The sequence below is a fragment of the Panicum virgatum genome, chromosome 5N, assembly GCF_016808335.1.
Source record: "Panicum virgatum strain AP13 chromosome 5N, P.virgatum_v5, whole genome shotgun sequence".
Classification (NCBI taxonomy): domain Eukaryota; kingdom Viridiplantae; phylum Streptophyta; class Magnoliopsida; order Poales; family Poaceae; genus Panicum; species Panicum virgatum.
Genome location: NC_053149.1, coordinates 58,106,565 through 58,120,727, shown reverse-complemented (window position 1 = coordinate 58,120,727; position 14,163 = coordinate 58,106,565). Strand labels below are relative to the sequence as shown.

Genomic DNA, 14,163 nt, shown 5'->3' with positions numbered 1-14,163 from the left:
GCGAGATTCCTTTGTCACTTGCAATTAGCCCTGCTAATGGTTTGGGTTGAAATGGGTTTAATGAATTGGGTTTTGATATGAATTTTGTTTGGGTGAATTTAAATGGGTTGTATTAGCTAATGGGGGTGGGGTGGGGTGGATTCTATGTAAATATAGATTGGAGTGGCTTGGGGTGGAATGAAATGGATTCTTTATGCAAAACAGTATGATTATATATAATTGTCGGTCCGTAAGAGCCGGACCTTAGAAATAAAATATCGCGTTCACATTATAAAATTTTAACAAAATTGACTGAAACTTATTGGAGATGGCTCAGTATGACTAGCAGCTACTTTGTGCAAAGCAGTGTGGCTAGAATTACACGTGGGTCCCACGTCAAGAGTCGGACCTTAGAAATAAAATCTCGCGTTCACACTATAAGATTTTATCAAAATTGACTGAAATTTATTGGAGATGACTCAGTATGACTAGGAGCTACTCTGTGCAAAGCAGCATGACTAGAATTACACGTGCGTCCCACGTCAAGAGCCGGACCCTAGAAATAAAACCTCGCGTTCACACTATAAAATTTTATCAAAATTTACTAAAATTTGTTGGAGATGACTCAGTATGACTAGGAGCTACTCTGTGCAAAGCAATATAACTAGAATTACACGTGGGTCCCATATCAAGAGCCGGACCCTAGAAATAAAACCTCGTGTTCACACTATAAAATTTTATCGAAATTGACTAAAACTTGTTGGAGATGACTCAGTATGATTAGGAGTACTCTGTGCAAAGCAACGTGACTAGAATTATACATGGGTCCCACGTCAAGAACCGGACCCTAGAAATAAAACCCCGCGTTCACACTATAAAATTTTATCGAAATTGACTGAAATTTGTTGGAGATGACTCGGTATAAATAACAGCTACTCTGTGCAAAACGGTGTGGCAAAATCTACACTATAATTTTTTTTAAAAAAATGGGTTCTTATTGGGTTGTAACCATAGTTTGGCTAATAGTCTATTACATCATAAGCTGAAATATTTGTGTTGGATTGGTTTGTGGTGGTGGTGGTTTGAAGTGGTGTGGATAATATTGGTTTCTCTTATGAGAATGAATTGATGTAGATATGGTTTTATTTTGGGCCCATTTGCAGGGCTACTTGCAATAACCGTGCACTGATGAAGTGTACCTACAACAACAATTAAAATACACACTAATGCTATAAAAATAGACTAATTTTTTCACGTCATAAACTAAATCAGCAACTAGCTGCGAGCCACACGTGCTCGGCCTTCTCGGTCACGTAGCAGGCAGGAGCCCAGGAGTCCGGCTCTGTCTAGAAGCATCGTACAGTCGATTCTTCGACAGGACTAGCATCGGCTTCCGTTTTCGTGCAAATGATGATGATGGTCCTCTGCCCATTCTCTTTTAGGCTTTCCCACACCAGCGATTCTACATACATTGTGCATGGATTCATCTGGTTCGATCCAAACCCCACCCAACCACGCTTGCTAACCTTACCCAATTATGTTTCCACGGTTAATCCATTTGATAAAAATATAGAAGTACAAAACTATATAATGCAAAATTATAAATAAATTTATATAATAAAAAGTGAGAACGCAAAAGTATTTTTGTCCAAGAAAGATTTAGAGCATCAAAAATAGAAAAAAAAATTAGAGTAAAAATTAAGAAACAAAAATTTCAAGAACATATTTTGGACAAAAAATGCAATCAAAATTTGCGGGAGAGCAAAAGTTCAAGGAATGAATTAAACACAAAAAACTTTGTCAAAAAAAGGACACAAAAATACCTAGGCAAAAACTTTTGGAAATAAACATTTGTGACAAGAATTTGAAACAAAAAGTTTGGGAAAATTAGAAAAGAAATGAAACAAACATTTGAAAAAGATTTAGCAATAAAACATTGTGAATAACATTCAAAAAAATGAAAAGTTGTAGTCTACAAATATTGAATAAAATAGTGGAAAGCAAAAGGTAATAAAAAACTTGAATGAAAGGTCAAAATATTATGAAGAAAATTCGTAAAATAAAAAAGTTGGAGCAAAACTTAGGGAAGATAAAGAAATTATGAACAAGTGTTACAGAATGAACTAAATAAAAGAAAAAGGAAAAAAGGGCAGGTGGTGCTTCACCTCGCCCGCACACGAGTCGGCCCAATAGAAGTTTGACGGAACCGGATCCTCTGCAGTACTCAAATCAGAACAGTAAAAATGAGTCTTGTGCTACAGTGTTTCGACGTAGTACTTTCATTCCACTGTAGCATGCGATCCCATCCATCCAGTGGCGGAGGTAGGATTGGGGATTAGGGGGGGCTGAATCAATGGAGTTAGAGATTGAGATGGATTTTTAATGATAAATTAATGTTTTTGCTACAGTATTTTAAGTGTAATTATTTGCTTTAGGGGGGCTGGAGCCCCCCAGCCCCCCTGTGCATCTGCCGCTGCATCCATCCATTCCAGATCGCGGGGCTATCACCCCTTTCACCTCTCTCTGCAGTACTTTCAAAGTACTGCAGAGGATCTCAATCCAAGTTTGACATGGCGAACTGGCACATGACAAGTATGCAAGATTTTGATGGAAAAAGGAAGAGAGAGAAAGAAGGAGGGAGGCTAGCGAATCATGGAATCAGCCCGCTGAAACATTGGGATGGTGGGGCTAAACTAGATGCGCGTTTCGCATCGTCGACCGGAAGAAAGGGAATTCCCGTTTGTATCTCCATATTATAGGGAATTGTGGTGGTGGCCGGTTGGCTAAGACAATTTTTCTTTTTTCTTGTTATATTCTCAATTTTTTAATTTTAATTTTATTTTCTAGGGGCAGGTTAGGCCACAACCTATCCCTACAATGCTCCCATGAATAGCTATTTCTGCATGCGAAAAGCAAAAGCGAGTACCGCATTCTACAAATATCTTTTCAACCGTACCTACAAATTCTTTTTTTTGTAGTGGTGCAATCTACTAGTATTATATACTACCACCATTCCAATCCAAATTATTAGTGGTTTTGCTTTTCTAAATACATAATTAATAATTTGGGATGGAGGGAGGGAGTATATAAGTAATACAAGGTACATTCAGTCATTCACTGCAAAAGAAAGCAGCCAATCTACCCCTCTTAATTATCAACAAAATGAGAGTGCATGCTAGTACTAAGATTGGATCTAACTGTAATATAATGAAGATCCGAGTATGTTGCATAGGTGCCTCATCCTCCATTATCAACCCTTTCCAAGTGATGATTAAGAAAGCTAGCGATGCAAGAATCCTCTGGAGAAAGAAAAAACGATACGAGATGCAGCTAGCAAGAAAAACTAACGGCCGCGCGCGCCCCTTCTACGATCAGTTGTGCAGCCTGTTGGGCCCGCTCGGCACGAGCCGCTTGGACACGCCGTAGCGTGGGTCGATCTCCTCGCCGTCGCGGCTGGGGGGCGGCATCGGCAGGTGGTGGCCGCCGCTGCGGCGCCTGGCGTGCAGCTGCTCGCACGACGGGAGGTGCTCCCCGCGCTGCTGCTCGCAGAGGTGGGCGAGGAAGGCCTCGTCGGGCTGCAACGCCGCCGGCGCCCTCGCCGTCCAGGCCTTCTCCTGGGTGGTCGCCTCCTTCGGCGACACCGACACGGTGACGACGGCCGATGAGGCCAAGAGGATGGAGGCCAGGAAAAGGAGACAGAGGCAATGCGAAGGCTCCATCATTGGCGCTCTTGAAGTCTTGATCGACGATCGGCCTCTCTTTCTATCTCGCTGTTGGGGGACGATCGGCCTCTCTTTCTATCTCGCTGTTGGGGGTGGTGGCAGGCTTTAATAGGCAGTGGCATGAAACAGAGACGAGCGAAACGACCGCCGGCAGATCTAAGTTTCAGTTGATCGGCTTCGCATGGATCACGTATTACCGAACTTGCTATTTTTGCGCGGCTTATCTGCCTTTTTTGCGGATTAGTATTTTTTAGCTGTTCGACCCCATCGTAACGACCCTCGTAGGCGTCTAGGCGACGCGAACTCATGGGCTGAAATCCATCGATCACAAAGCTCACAATGTAAGGTCTTTGATCCGGCCCATGGGCTCAATTGGGTTCATTTGTACCGCCTAGGTGAAATTCGCTGAATTTTTACCGGTACTGTACATCCCAGGGAAATTGATAACTCTTTTTTTTTTCGGCGCTGCTAGCGCTCGGCTCCGACGCCACTGCGCCACTGCACGCGCCGTTAGCCTGCGCCGCCCGCGTGCTTCCCACGCGCCGCACGCGGAGCTCTGCTGATCCCGGCCCTGCGCGCGCGTGCCGTCGCTGCTCCACCTGAGCGCTGCGAGTCGCTCCGCCGCACCCTGCCACCCCGTGAGCCTCTCCGCCCGCGAGCCGCCGTGGAAGGAAGTGCGCGCTGCCGCCGGGATAGGGGAGGCCCGTGCGTCGCCGGGGAAAGAGAGAAGAACGAGTGGATAAGGTAGAAAGGAAGCAGTGCTTGACATCATGATATTTCATTAGTTAGGCCACGGAACCGTCCGCCGTACCGGACGTCATTTTACTAGCATTACCGTTATTTATTTGGAAGTTCTTCGCAGGTCACGAAAACTTGGTTGAAGCTGAATTTTATTAGCTCCTCCAGCAATCCTTCGTTGGCACATGCCACTTTCATAATATTGACTAAACTACAGTAAAAACTTATCCACAAATAAAATAAGTTTACACTAAGAGCCGTCTAATGATTTAACAAATAACCTTTATAACGAATTATCTTTTTTTTTGTATTTTAGAATAACATTTCCTTTAGTTTGTGGAATGAAAAAAAATGAAATGACATGAGTCGAATTTCTATATATTACTTGCGCGCCGCTCCGTGCGACCTGAGCGTAGCCACGTCAGTGAAAAAAAATTACAGCGTCCGATGGTAAATCTACGGTTCACGTTTACTCCACCCACACATCACTGTTCCAGTAAATATCTCCACATCCATCTTCTTCCCGACGCCTCCTTTCCTCTGCGTCCCGTCCCCGCTCCTCTCCGCGCCCCTCCCCGGCGCCGCCTTCTCCGCCTGCCCCGCGCCCCTCCCTGGCGCCGCCGTCTCCGCCTCCCCCGCGCCCTCCCCACCACATCTCCTTCCTCCTGCGCCCGCGCGCTCTCCGCCCCCGCACTGCCGCCGCCGGCGGCCGTCGTCTCCCCATCCCCGATCCCGCCGCCTCTCGCTGGGGAAGCCCGCGGCGGCGGTTGCTCGGACGGCTCCGCGCTCACTTCGTTTAGCGGGGAGCGGCGCAGGGATATGGTGGTGGCAAGCATCGAGCAGCCGCCGGCCTCGGTGGCGCCGTCGTCGCTACCTGTGTACGCCAGGGCCGTCGCTCCGCCACCGCCGCTGTTGCCGGCGCGTGAGGCGCCGCTCTGCTCCCCTCCCACCGGGGCTCAGGTGTCTCCTTCCTCATCTATTGCTGCCGCTGGCGCCGCCCCCGCCTACCCGCGTCTTTCCTGTGACCTTCGTTCCCATTGATTGCTCTGTTGTTTCCCGGGCGTGCCGTTCGATGGCCGTCCCCGTGCGCAACGCTCGTGGGTTCTCCCAACCATGAGTGGCTGAGTGCATGTACAAGATCAAAATGATTTGTACAGTATGGTGGAGATGATGCTCACCAGCGCTCTCCTTGATCCCACAGTTGCGTTGTTCTTTGCTGGCCCACTGATACAATATGGTTGGTAAAGCAATTTTGAAAAACAAATATAGCTTTTTCATGGTTTAGTGAATAAATTTGCCTGGACATTTGGTCCCACTATATCTGTGGGCAAGATGCAGGAATTTCAGTTTGGAATTCAACTTAACACCATAGGCTAAATTGAGACTTTGCAGAGTAAAAAAAAAATCAAAGTATTCTGAGCCTTCTCTTTATACATATGAATGCTTCTTAGTACATTCTTATTGGAGAAATGTGTTTGGTAACTATTATGTGAAATGCTTTATAGGTTTATGGGCACAAGTTTCACAGTGGCGATGAGGTAGGTCGAACCATACTATATATATGTGTCGCATCCTTTCAAGACTACAAATTTGTGTCGATATGCTTTTAGTAGATTTGTACATGCTTCTATTTGTTCCATTGGCTAAATACAAGGTGAGGTTACATTCTATGCCATGTTGTTTAGCTTCTAATTAAATAGAAAGGTAAAAGAATCATATTTTGAGAAAGCTTTAATTTTGTTTCTCATGGCAAACACCTGGTGGTGGTGACATTGGTAGATTGCCAACCAATATAAACAATTTAGGTTCAAGATTGTTTAATTTTTTTTCTGCTGCTTTGTTTGTCCACAAAATATGAAATTTATATGGTAGCTCACTTTATGCATTTATAGTTCACTGTAAAAGTTTCATGTCTACAAACTATGTGTATATTTGTAGATCTTTATTTGTTCAATTTGTCTTGCTAAGGCTAAAATAAATAGCTCCTGTTGTCAACAATTTCTGGTAAATTTTTGTTACGCTCCTTATCTGTATCTTATCATGCTAGTGAATTTGTATTGCCAGATTATGACTGCAATTTAAGTTTTTGCATTTGTTCAGTTCCTAGCTATAGCTTTCTTTTTTGTGTTGTGCTAAGTAAATTCTTTTCTGCATGAATGTTTTTCAGCAAGTTGCTTGGTTCAATTTACCTTTCATGTCCTTGCATTATGATCAGAATGTGGTTCATTTTTATTTAATGTGGTTCTACTTGCTTGTAAGTCTATTTGCTGTGTTTAATTGATCAATCATCAACTTATGCATGATAACCTCTGTTAACCCTTTGTTTATTAGTAGCACTACTGTTTCCTTCTCCAAATTAGTTTAAACAAGTTTCAGGTAAAAAAAATAGTTTTCGAGTGCAGACTCATTATTTTTCATTTTGGTGCAGGTTCACGGCAGATTTTCCTTTTTGATATGGGCTATCGGAATATAACTACCCCTGGAAACTTGTGAAGTTGGCGCACTTTGTCCTTCTTACAACAGATGGTAAAGTCGATAAGTTTCCACCTCTCATAGTTTCATTACTTTTGCAGTAGTTACAGATTATTATTTGTTATATGCTCTCTAGTTTAGTTTAGAACAGAGTCAACTTGGAACGACTCTAGGGTATGGCAGAAACACCTATGCTTCTGTCAAAAAATGGTTTAGAAGCTTGCATTAAAGTTTGTACATACTTTTCCTGTTGTGATCTAAAGCTTGTACAGCCTGTTGCCAGTCCATGGTTGCATAGAATTCTTCAAAGTCAATAAGTCTCAAATTTAAAACCAATTGTTCAGTGGAGTTAGCATGAGTTAAATGTGCAGCATAACTAGCTAAACTGGCTGTATTCTTAGAAAGAATAGTAGTTGTTTTGGTTTCCTATCACATAAAATTTCAAATCTTTAATTTTGCAGGGCACCATATTGAAGATAGGCTTCTGCTCAGATGGCAATATTCATTTTAATATATTAAGGCATCTTCATTTACTTCTTTACCTTCAAGACACAAGGGATTTATGAAATTTATCTTCTTGTTCCTTGCTTCTTTACAGGACCTAAATTTGTGCCAACAAGATAAAGTAAGATGCCTTTTCTCTTTTGTATTTGGACCTTTCTTGTTCCCATTACACAATATGGGAGTTGTTGATTTGTGTATGTATAATGTGCAGATCAAGGTGTTGCAATGTCACCTGAATTTTCATATCTAGAGAACAATACCTGGGATTTAACCACAAGGTAACAAAAAATATGCTAGACCTGTAATTGAAAAAGAATAAACATTATGTATCTACTTATTTGAGAAGTCGAAAAAGACCCCCCCAGCACTTAGTTTATGGTACATGTTCTAATCGGTTTTTGCTATGCTCTAGCGTTTCGAATTTGAACAGAGGTATTGCTCCAGCATTAATTATGTTGTAACACCAGCATGAATATGCTAAAGGCAGATCCGCAAGATTTATTTTAAACATCTATTTACTTGCTTTGGAATATTGAGGTTGCAATCCATATTTCAGTGAGGTTACACTACACCCTGCTAAGCACCCAAACATTTGTATATGGGACTCGATTGCTATATTACTACACAGTTTCTGAGTTTCTTTTTTTTTGTATTAGTTCAAGGCCATGTATACATCTCGATTTTTTTATATTGTTAATCTTTAGCAACGTTGTTATGCAACAGGATGATGTTTCAGGTTTCCATTCAGAAAAAAAAGCTACAAAAAAGATCCAGCCATGTCTAAACCTACATTGTCTCTTTTACGCTATGTATTCCAGACTACTTTTGAATAGAACAGTTAATTTATATTATTCACTTTACTTTTTTTTTGTATATCATAATATTTTCCTTTAAATTTTTGGATAACTGACCAAGAAGAGAAGGTGTCAAAGAATAGAATTTTAGCTCAAATAAAGATGATGTTCCAACATATTGTCATAATACCTAGCCTTTTCCAGTGATTGCTAAAGCTAACTAAAATGAAGGCCAAAAAAAACAATTAAGGGTCTTTTATGTAGCTATAAAATTGGCGACTCTTTACACGGATACATAAGATTATTCACTTCACTGTTATGTGGTTGCAATATTTGAAAAGGTGAGGCACATCCCCAAATAAATTCTGCAGATCCATTCCATAAATTGGCATAGTTTCTTGTTCAACTCCATGAAGATATTAAATTCTATCGACAAGTCCCAACCAAAAATAAATCATAAACATGGAAACGACCGATGGAACTACTCTTTGGATATGATACGAACCTGTTTCAAGCTAGCTGCTGTATATTTCTGAGAATAGATATTATTTCTGGAACATAATTATTTCCCTACAAAGTTTCATAATTTCATTGTTGCCTCCTTTAAGTATTTGGATTACTAACCTCAGTCACTTTTTACGAAATGTTGTTGGGATTCTTAGGCATATGGTTCACTTTATACCACTGCTACAATCAATATTCCTGCAAGCACAAGGTTCTTAAATTAGCAATCTAGAAGTGCATATCCTGCGTTCCTCTCATTGTTTTGAGTTAAGGCTTTACTTCTTGACATTTGATCTACGATGCCTAATCAATGCCTTATTTGGAAACATCATGACTGTACTGCCTTAGTTAACGGGGAGGAAATTACACATAAGACTTCAGGTATGCATTATGTTGTATTTGCATCATGACCAGCTCTGTTTTTTAGGAGTTCAGTGCTGTCTCCCTGCAACGCTTTCTATTTTGGCATAGTTGTTATGTTGCTCTATTTTCTTCCAAAAAGATGGATTTGAGCCTAATCCAAAGTAAGAGATGGCCAACATGTGCGCCTGAATAAAGGAAGCACACATGCGTAATGGCTCACTCTCCCTTCCCATGTGTTTTCTTTCTTCCAGAGGATTACCAACTTCCGTTCAGTTCCTCTTCTTTTTTAGCTTCATTCATAGCTGTGCATATAGTCGGGTTGAGTCCGTCCAGATTTGCTTTTCTGTACACTTCGATTGCTTTGTGTGATACATGCTTTGTGTGATACATTCCTTCTACAAGGGACCGCAACTCTTCTGCTTCCTACTAATAATTTCTGCTTATTCACCTTCTTTCTGCCATGTCTGCCTCCCAATCCATGTTACTACAGTGCATACATGCTTCGATTCTTTGCATCCGCGTTACATTCATCGTTTGCAAAATCTAATCCCCCCCCCAAATTTAATTTATGGTTTTTCATTGCTATTTCAGGTGAAGAAGGTGCTAATTACTTCCACTGTATTTTGGTGATAATGCGCATGGGAATCGAGGTTACGATTGCAGGCAAGTCAAATGTACTTTAAGCAATATATCTCAAATGTATTTTAAGCGATTTAGATACAGAGGATAACCACAAAATCCTTGGTGCTCAATATCATCTTAAGATTACCAATTAGACTGTGTACGTATTTATGCAAATGAAAACTAATTACCTATTCAGATTCCTACTTCATAAACATCAGCTGAATTAACAACCCACATCCCACATTTACAAAACTAAATTATATGCACAACATATCCAGTGCATTCTTCACAGCGGTACGAGCAGACTCCATCATCTTTGTAACACAATTAGTTCATAACTAAGGATTTGTAGGGGTAAGGAATGAATGCTAACTTTCATACCGTTGTATGTGTGTGTGTATATGTGGATCTCTATAAGGGTTCATACTACTGCAGATTAAGCAACTTATTAGACATAAATGCTCCTAATATTTGCTTACTTCCTATTAAAAAAGAAACACAGGCGCGCCAAGGCGCGCGCAAAGTACTCGTAATGATAAAAACTCTGAGCTGACGGACTCTGTATATGTTGTGTTTTTTCGTCTCCATCTCGCGGTCATAATTTGTTTAGTTTCCTTTTAAAAATTTTATACCATCACATCGAATATATCGGCACATGCATGGAACACTAAATCTAGAAAAAAACTAATTACATAGTTACCTTGTAAATCACGAGACGAATCTAATAAGCCTAATAAGACCATGACTAGACACTAAATTACTACAGTATACATGCTCTAATGATAGATTAATTAGATTTAATAAATTCGTCTCATTGTTTACAGACGAAATCTATAATTTATTTTGTAATTAGTTCACATTTAATACTTCAAATATATGCTGAAATATTCAACGTGATATTTACGAAGTAAACTTTTTGCATCTAAACAAAGCCTGCCCTTGTTGTCATCTTTTAAGACCCGCCCTGTTTAGATCTATAAAGCCAAAATACAAATTTTTTGTAAATCGCTTGCATGGTGTATTAAATGTAGTCGAAAAATAAATCGCATTACATAAATGGACTGTAAATCGCGAGACGAATCTAATGAGTCTAATTAGGATGTGATTAGACATTAAATTGCTACAGTAATACTACAATAAACATGCTCTAATAATGGATTAATTAGGCTCATTAGATTTGTCTCGTAGTTTACTGACGAGATCTGTAATTAATTTTGTGATTAGTCTATATTTAATACTTCAAATATTGAAGATTTTCTTCCAAAAATTCAAAAATCTAAAATACAAAGTGATCTAAACAAGGCCTAAATAAAAAACTCTTCATCCTATCACCTTTCAGTACCTGCCCTGCCTTTTTATGTCTAGAAAAAACTCTTCATCCTATCACCTTTCAGTACCTGCCCTGCCTTTTTATGTCTAGGTTACTTTTGCCTTTCGGGTCTTCCTTCAGTCAACTTAAAAGCTTGAGATCGACTTACTACTACATGACTGTGTTCACTTCCAAAATTTCTCTCTCCAAATTTCACTATTCACCTATCACATCAAATCTTTTATCTCATGCATGGAGCATTAAATGTAGATAAATAAAAAAACTAATTACATAGTTTTGATGTACACGATGAGACGAATCTTTTGAGCCTAGTTAGGTCATGGTAGGACAACAATTACCACAAACAAACGAAAAATGCTACAATGTGCCACAGTGTTTGATGTGACTCTTTTTACCACTATTTTACGGATCTAAACACATCCCATGCATGATTGTAGTTTAAATTTTGTGCTCTTGTGTTTGTTCAAACTCGTTGCTTTCTTCCCCCAATAAGCCACAAAGTGCGTTTTACTATCCACCCCTTTACGCACTCGGGTGCGTCACGCTGCTTGCCCGAAATCGCGAGCTGCTCGTCGTCAGAGGAGCTGAACAGGTCAACTGCAAGCTGGTGTCGGAACGAGAACGAGTCGCCTACGCGACCTGAATGCCAGAAGATGTCATCAGGATCGGATATTGCTCTGTTTGGATACACTAACATTGTTAGATGTTAGTGTTAGTTTCTAACACAGAACTAATATAGAATTAACACTAACACTTAAGGTGTTGGAATGTTAGTGTTAGTTAGACAATAAAAACACTTTTTCAATTATTTGACTCATTTAAATTCTTTTGCAGCCGGATTTGTTGTAGCCGGCCACTTTGTGGCCTCCTCCTTCTTGCCCGACGGCGTGGTTGGGGTCGGCGGCGGGGTTGCGGGCGATGGCGAGGTTCCGAGCGACCGCGGCGGGGTTGGGGGCGGCGGGGTTGGGGGCGGCGGCGAGGAAGCGAGCGGCGCAAGGATTGCGGGCGGCGGCGGCGGGGTTGGGGGCTGCGGCGGGGATGCGGCCGGCGTCGGGGATGCGGGCTGTTGACATCGGATTTTGTCAGTAAATCTGATGTAATCTGAATTATGAAGCAATCGGCTATTCGTGTTGACTTGAGCCAATAGATAATAGTAATTGCCAATGGAGCTGAAAGCCTGTTGGTTTGGAATTCACATGTGAGGGCAAGTGAAGCAAAAACCTGTCTGGAACTTACATACAAGTATGTGAAGCCACGTGGGATGGAAAAGAAAGCAAATATGGTGTAGGGGCTGTTCGGTTTGATTTGGTCAGCTAATCACGTGACTAGCGTGGAGGACAAAATAAAAGAAGCTTCACGTATAAGGCACGATGGGCTTCGTGTGATTGGTCAAGCAAGAAGAGAATATTAGAGAAAAATATACATGGCAAGATGATCCATATGCACATGCAAGGAAACGTGAAGCTTCATAGCTGGAATGAGTCCACACGTGAGGATGATTAAAATAATTGAAGATCCAAGTAGCCACGAGAGGAATTTCGGCTTGGTGGAATTAAATATTTCCTAATCTAATGCCTCGGCCGTGACAAGTCAGAAGCTTCATCGATGAGGATTCTATAGAAAGAAAATCAGAGTCCATGTATCTTAATATTAATTTTGTTTAGATATTTTTTTCTCTAGCAAGTAACCGGCTAGGGTGTCTAGGCTATAAATATGTACCCCATTTATTGTGTAAAAGTTTATCACACGATCAACAAACAAACTCTACTTTTTATCTGCAATTTATTTTTCGGCGACTTCGCCACTTTTTTTTTTGCGAGTTCTTTTGAGTTGATCAATGACGCATGACATTCGAGCGACTTGATCTGCTGCTAAGTTTTCGTTTACCGAGTAAATCTGAGTTTTAGCTTCCGAGCGCATCGCTGTGGCTTCGTTCAGATAATCAGATCTATTCAAAAGTTATCGAGTTTATCTAGGCTTTGACTTCCGGGCGTATCGCTGTCGTCTCGTCTAGATTTATTCACCAATTACCTATATCGGCTAGATTTGTAGATTTTCCTACACTTTTTGGCCATTATCACACCTAAAAACATATTAGATTGGCTTTAGGTTTTGCAGTAACACTTTTGTTATCTCAAGAGCCGATTTAGATCTGTTTTTAGTTTATATCATCTGAGTTACACATTCGTAGCTTAGATTTTGTTATACACGCATAATCGGCTACTCAAAGCCGATTTTGTCGTCTAGTGCATCGGCTGATCCTGCCGACGCACTCGTTTATTGCACGCTTGTATTTAAATATTCTTTTGTCGTGTATTGTATCGGCAAAGCTTGCCGATACGCCTATCTGAGGGATAATCGGAACTCCAGCCGATATACCCTCGAATTTAATATTTACTCTGTCTTCTTGTCAATCAACAGGTCAGATTGACTGGCACGCTTGGTCTACTTTTCGTGCTTGGTGAATACTTGCCCTCGGATTCTAGTGTGTTGATTTTTGCGTCAACACATCTTTTGGCACGCTCGGTGGGACACGACAATATCATCATGAATTTTCCAACGGAGATGTTCGAGCAAGCTATGAAACATGCGATGATCAACTGGACTAACAGCCTGGCGAGCACGACGAATAATACAATCAAAGGTGTGAATGCTGATAAAATTGTTCATCAGTTTGATTATCACACCTCACAGCCAATGGTTTATCAGCATCAAACATCGGCTCAGACAGTCAGCTATCAATATTATGCATCGGCTCCACAGCCGATAGCTTATCAGCAACCATGGTCAGCGGTCCAGCAGCTACAGCCGATGACTCATCAACAACAGTGGTTAGGTAGCTGTTGGCCGCAAGCATCAGTTTTTCAGCCTATGGAATGTCAGTTGCGCGAAGTAGTTCAGCCATCCATGACCTGGCAGACAGTCGTTCAGCCAGCAATTCGTCATCAGGTCCAATTAGCTATTAGGCAAGAAAAAACTCAATGAGAGGAGTTTGTGCAGACGAGGAGGGTCAACGAAGATTTGTTTCCGTCCTGCATGGCCAAAGTGGACAACGAAAATAAATGTGTCAAGTCTGAAGAGTTGAAATCAATTGATTATGGGGTGCAATTGTTGGCTGAAGAACCAGGAAGAC

The 14,163-nt window shown here is 41.2% G+C and overlaps 1 protein-coding gene and 1 long non-coding RNA gene across 2 annotated transcripts; one reads left to right on the top strand and one right to left on the bottom strand.

The window, feature by feature from the left end:
• Nucleotides 1-3,061: 3,061 nt before the first annotated feature.
• Nucleotides 3,062-3,725, bottom strand: LOC120677014 (CLAVATA3/ESR (CLE)-related protein 10-like). Its single transcript, XM_039958358.1, has one exon. The coding sequence runs from the start codon at nucleotides 3,699-3,701 to the stop codon at nucleotides 3,351-3,353; it is 351 nt and encodes a 116-aa protein (XP_039814292.1). The 5' UTR covers nucleotides 3,702-3,725; the 3' UTR covers nucleotides 3,062-3,350.
• A 2,259-nt stretch (nucleotides 3,726-5,984) lies between these two features.
• On the top strand, nucleotides 5,985-9,632 carry LOC120673422. The gene is made up of 3 exons (XR_005674647.1): nucleotides 5,985-6,965; nucleotides 7,373-7,536; nucleotides 7,627-9,632. It is a non-coding gene; the product is annotated as an uncharacterized LOC120673422 (long non-coding RNA).
• The last annotated feature ends 4,531 nt before the right edge of the window (nucleotides 9,633-14,163 follow it).

Excerpts from the sequence above, each read along its gene's own strand:
- LOC120677014 (XM_039958358.1), bottom strand. The coding sequence starts at position 3,701 with ATGATGGAGCCTTCGCATTGCCTCTGTCTCCTTTTCCTGGCCTCCATC.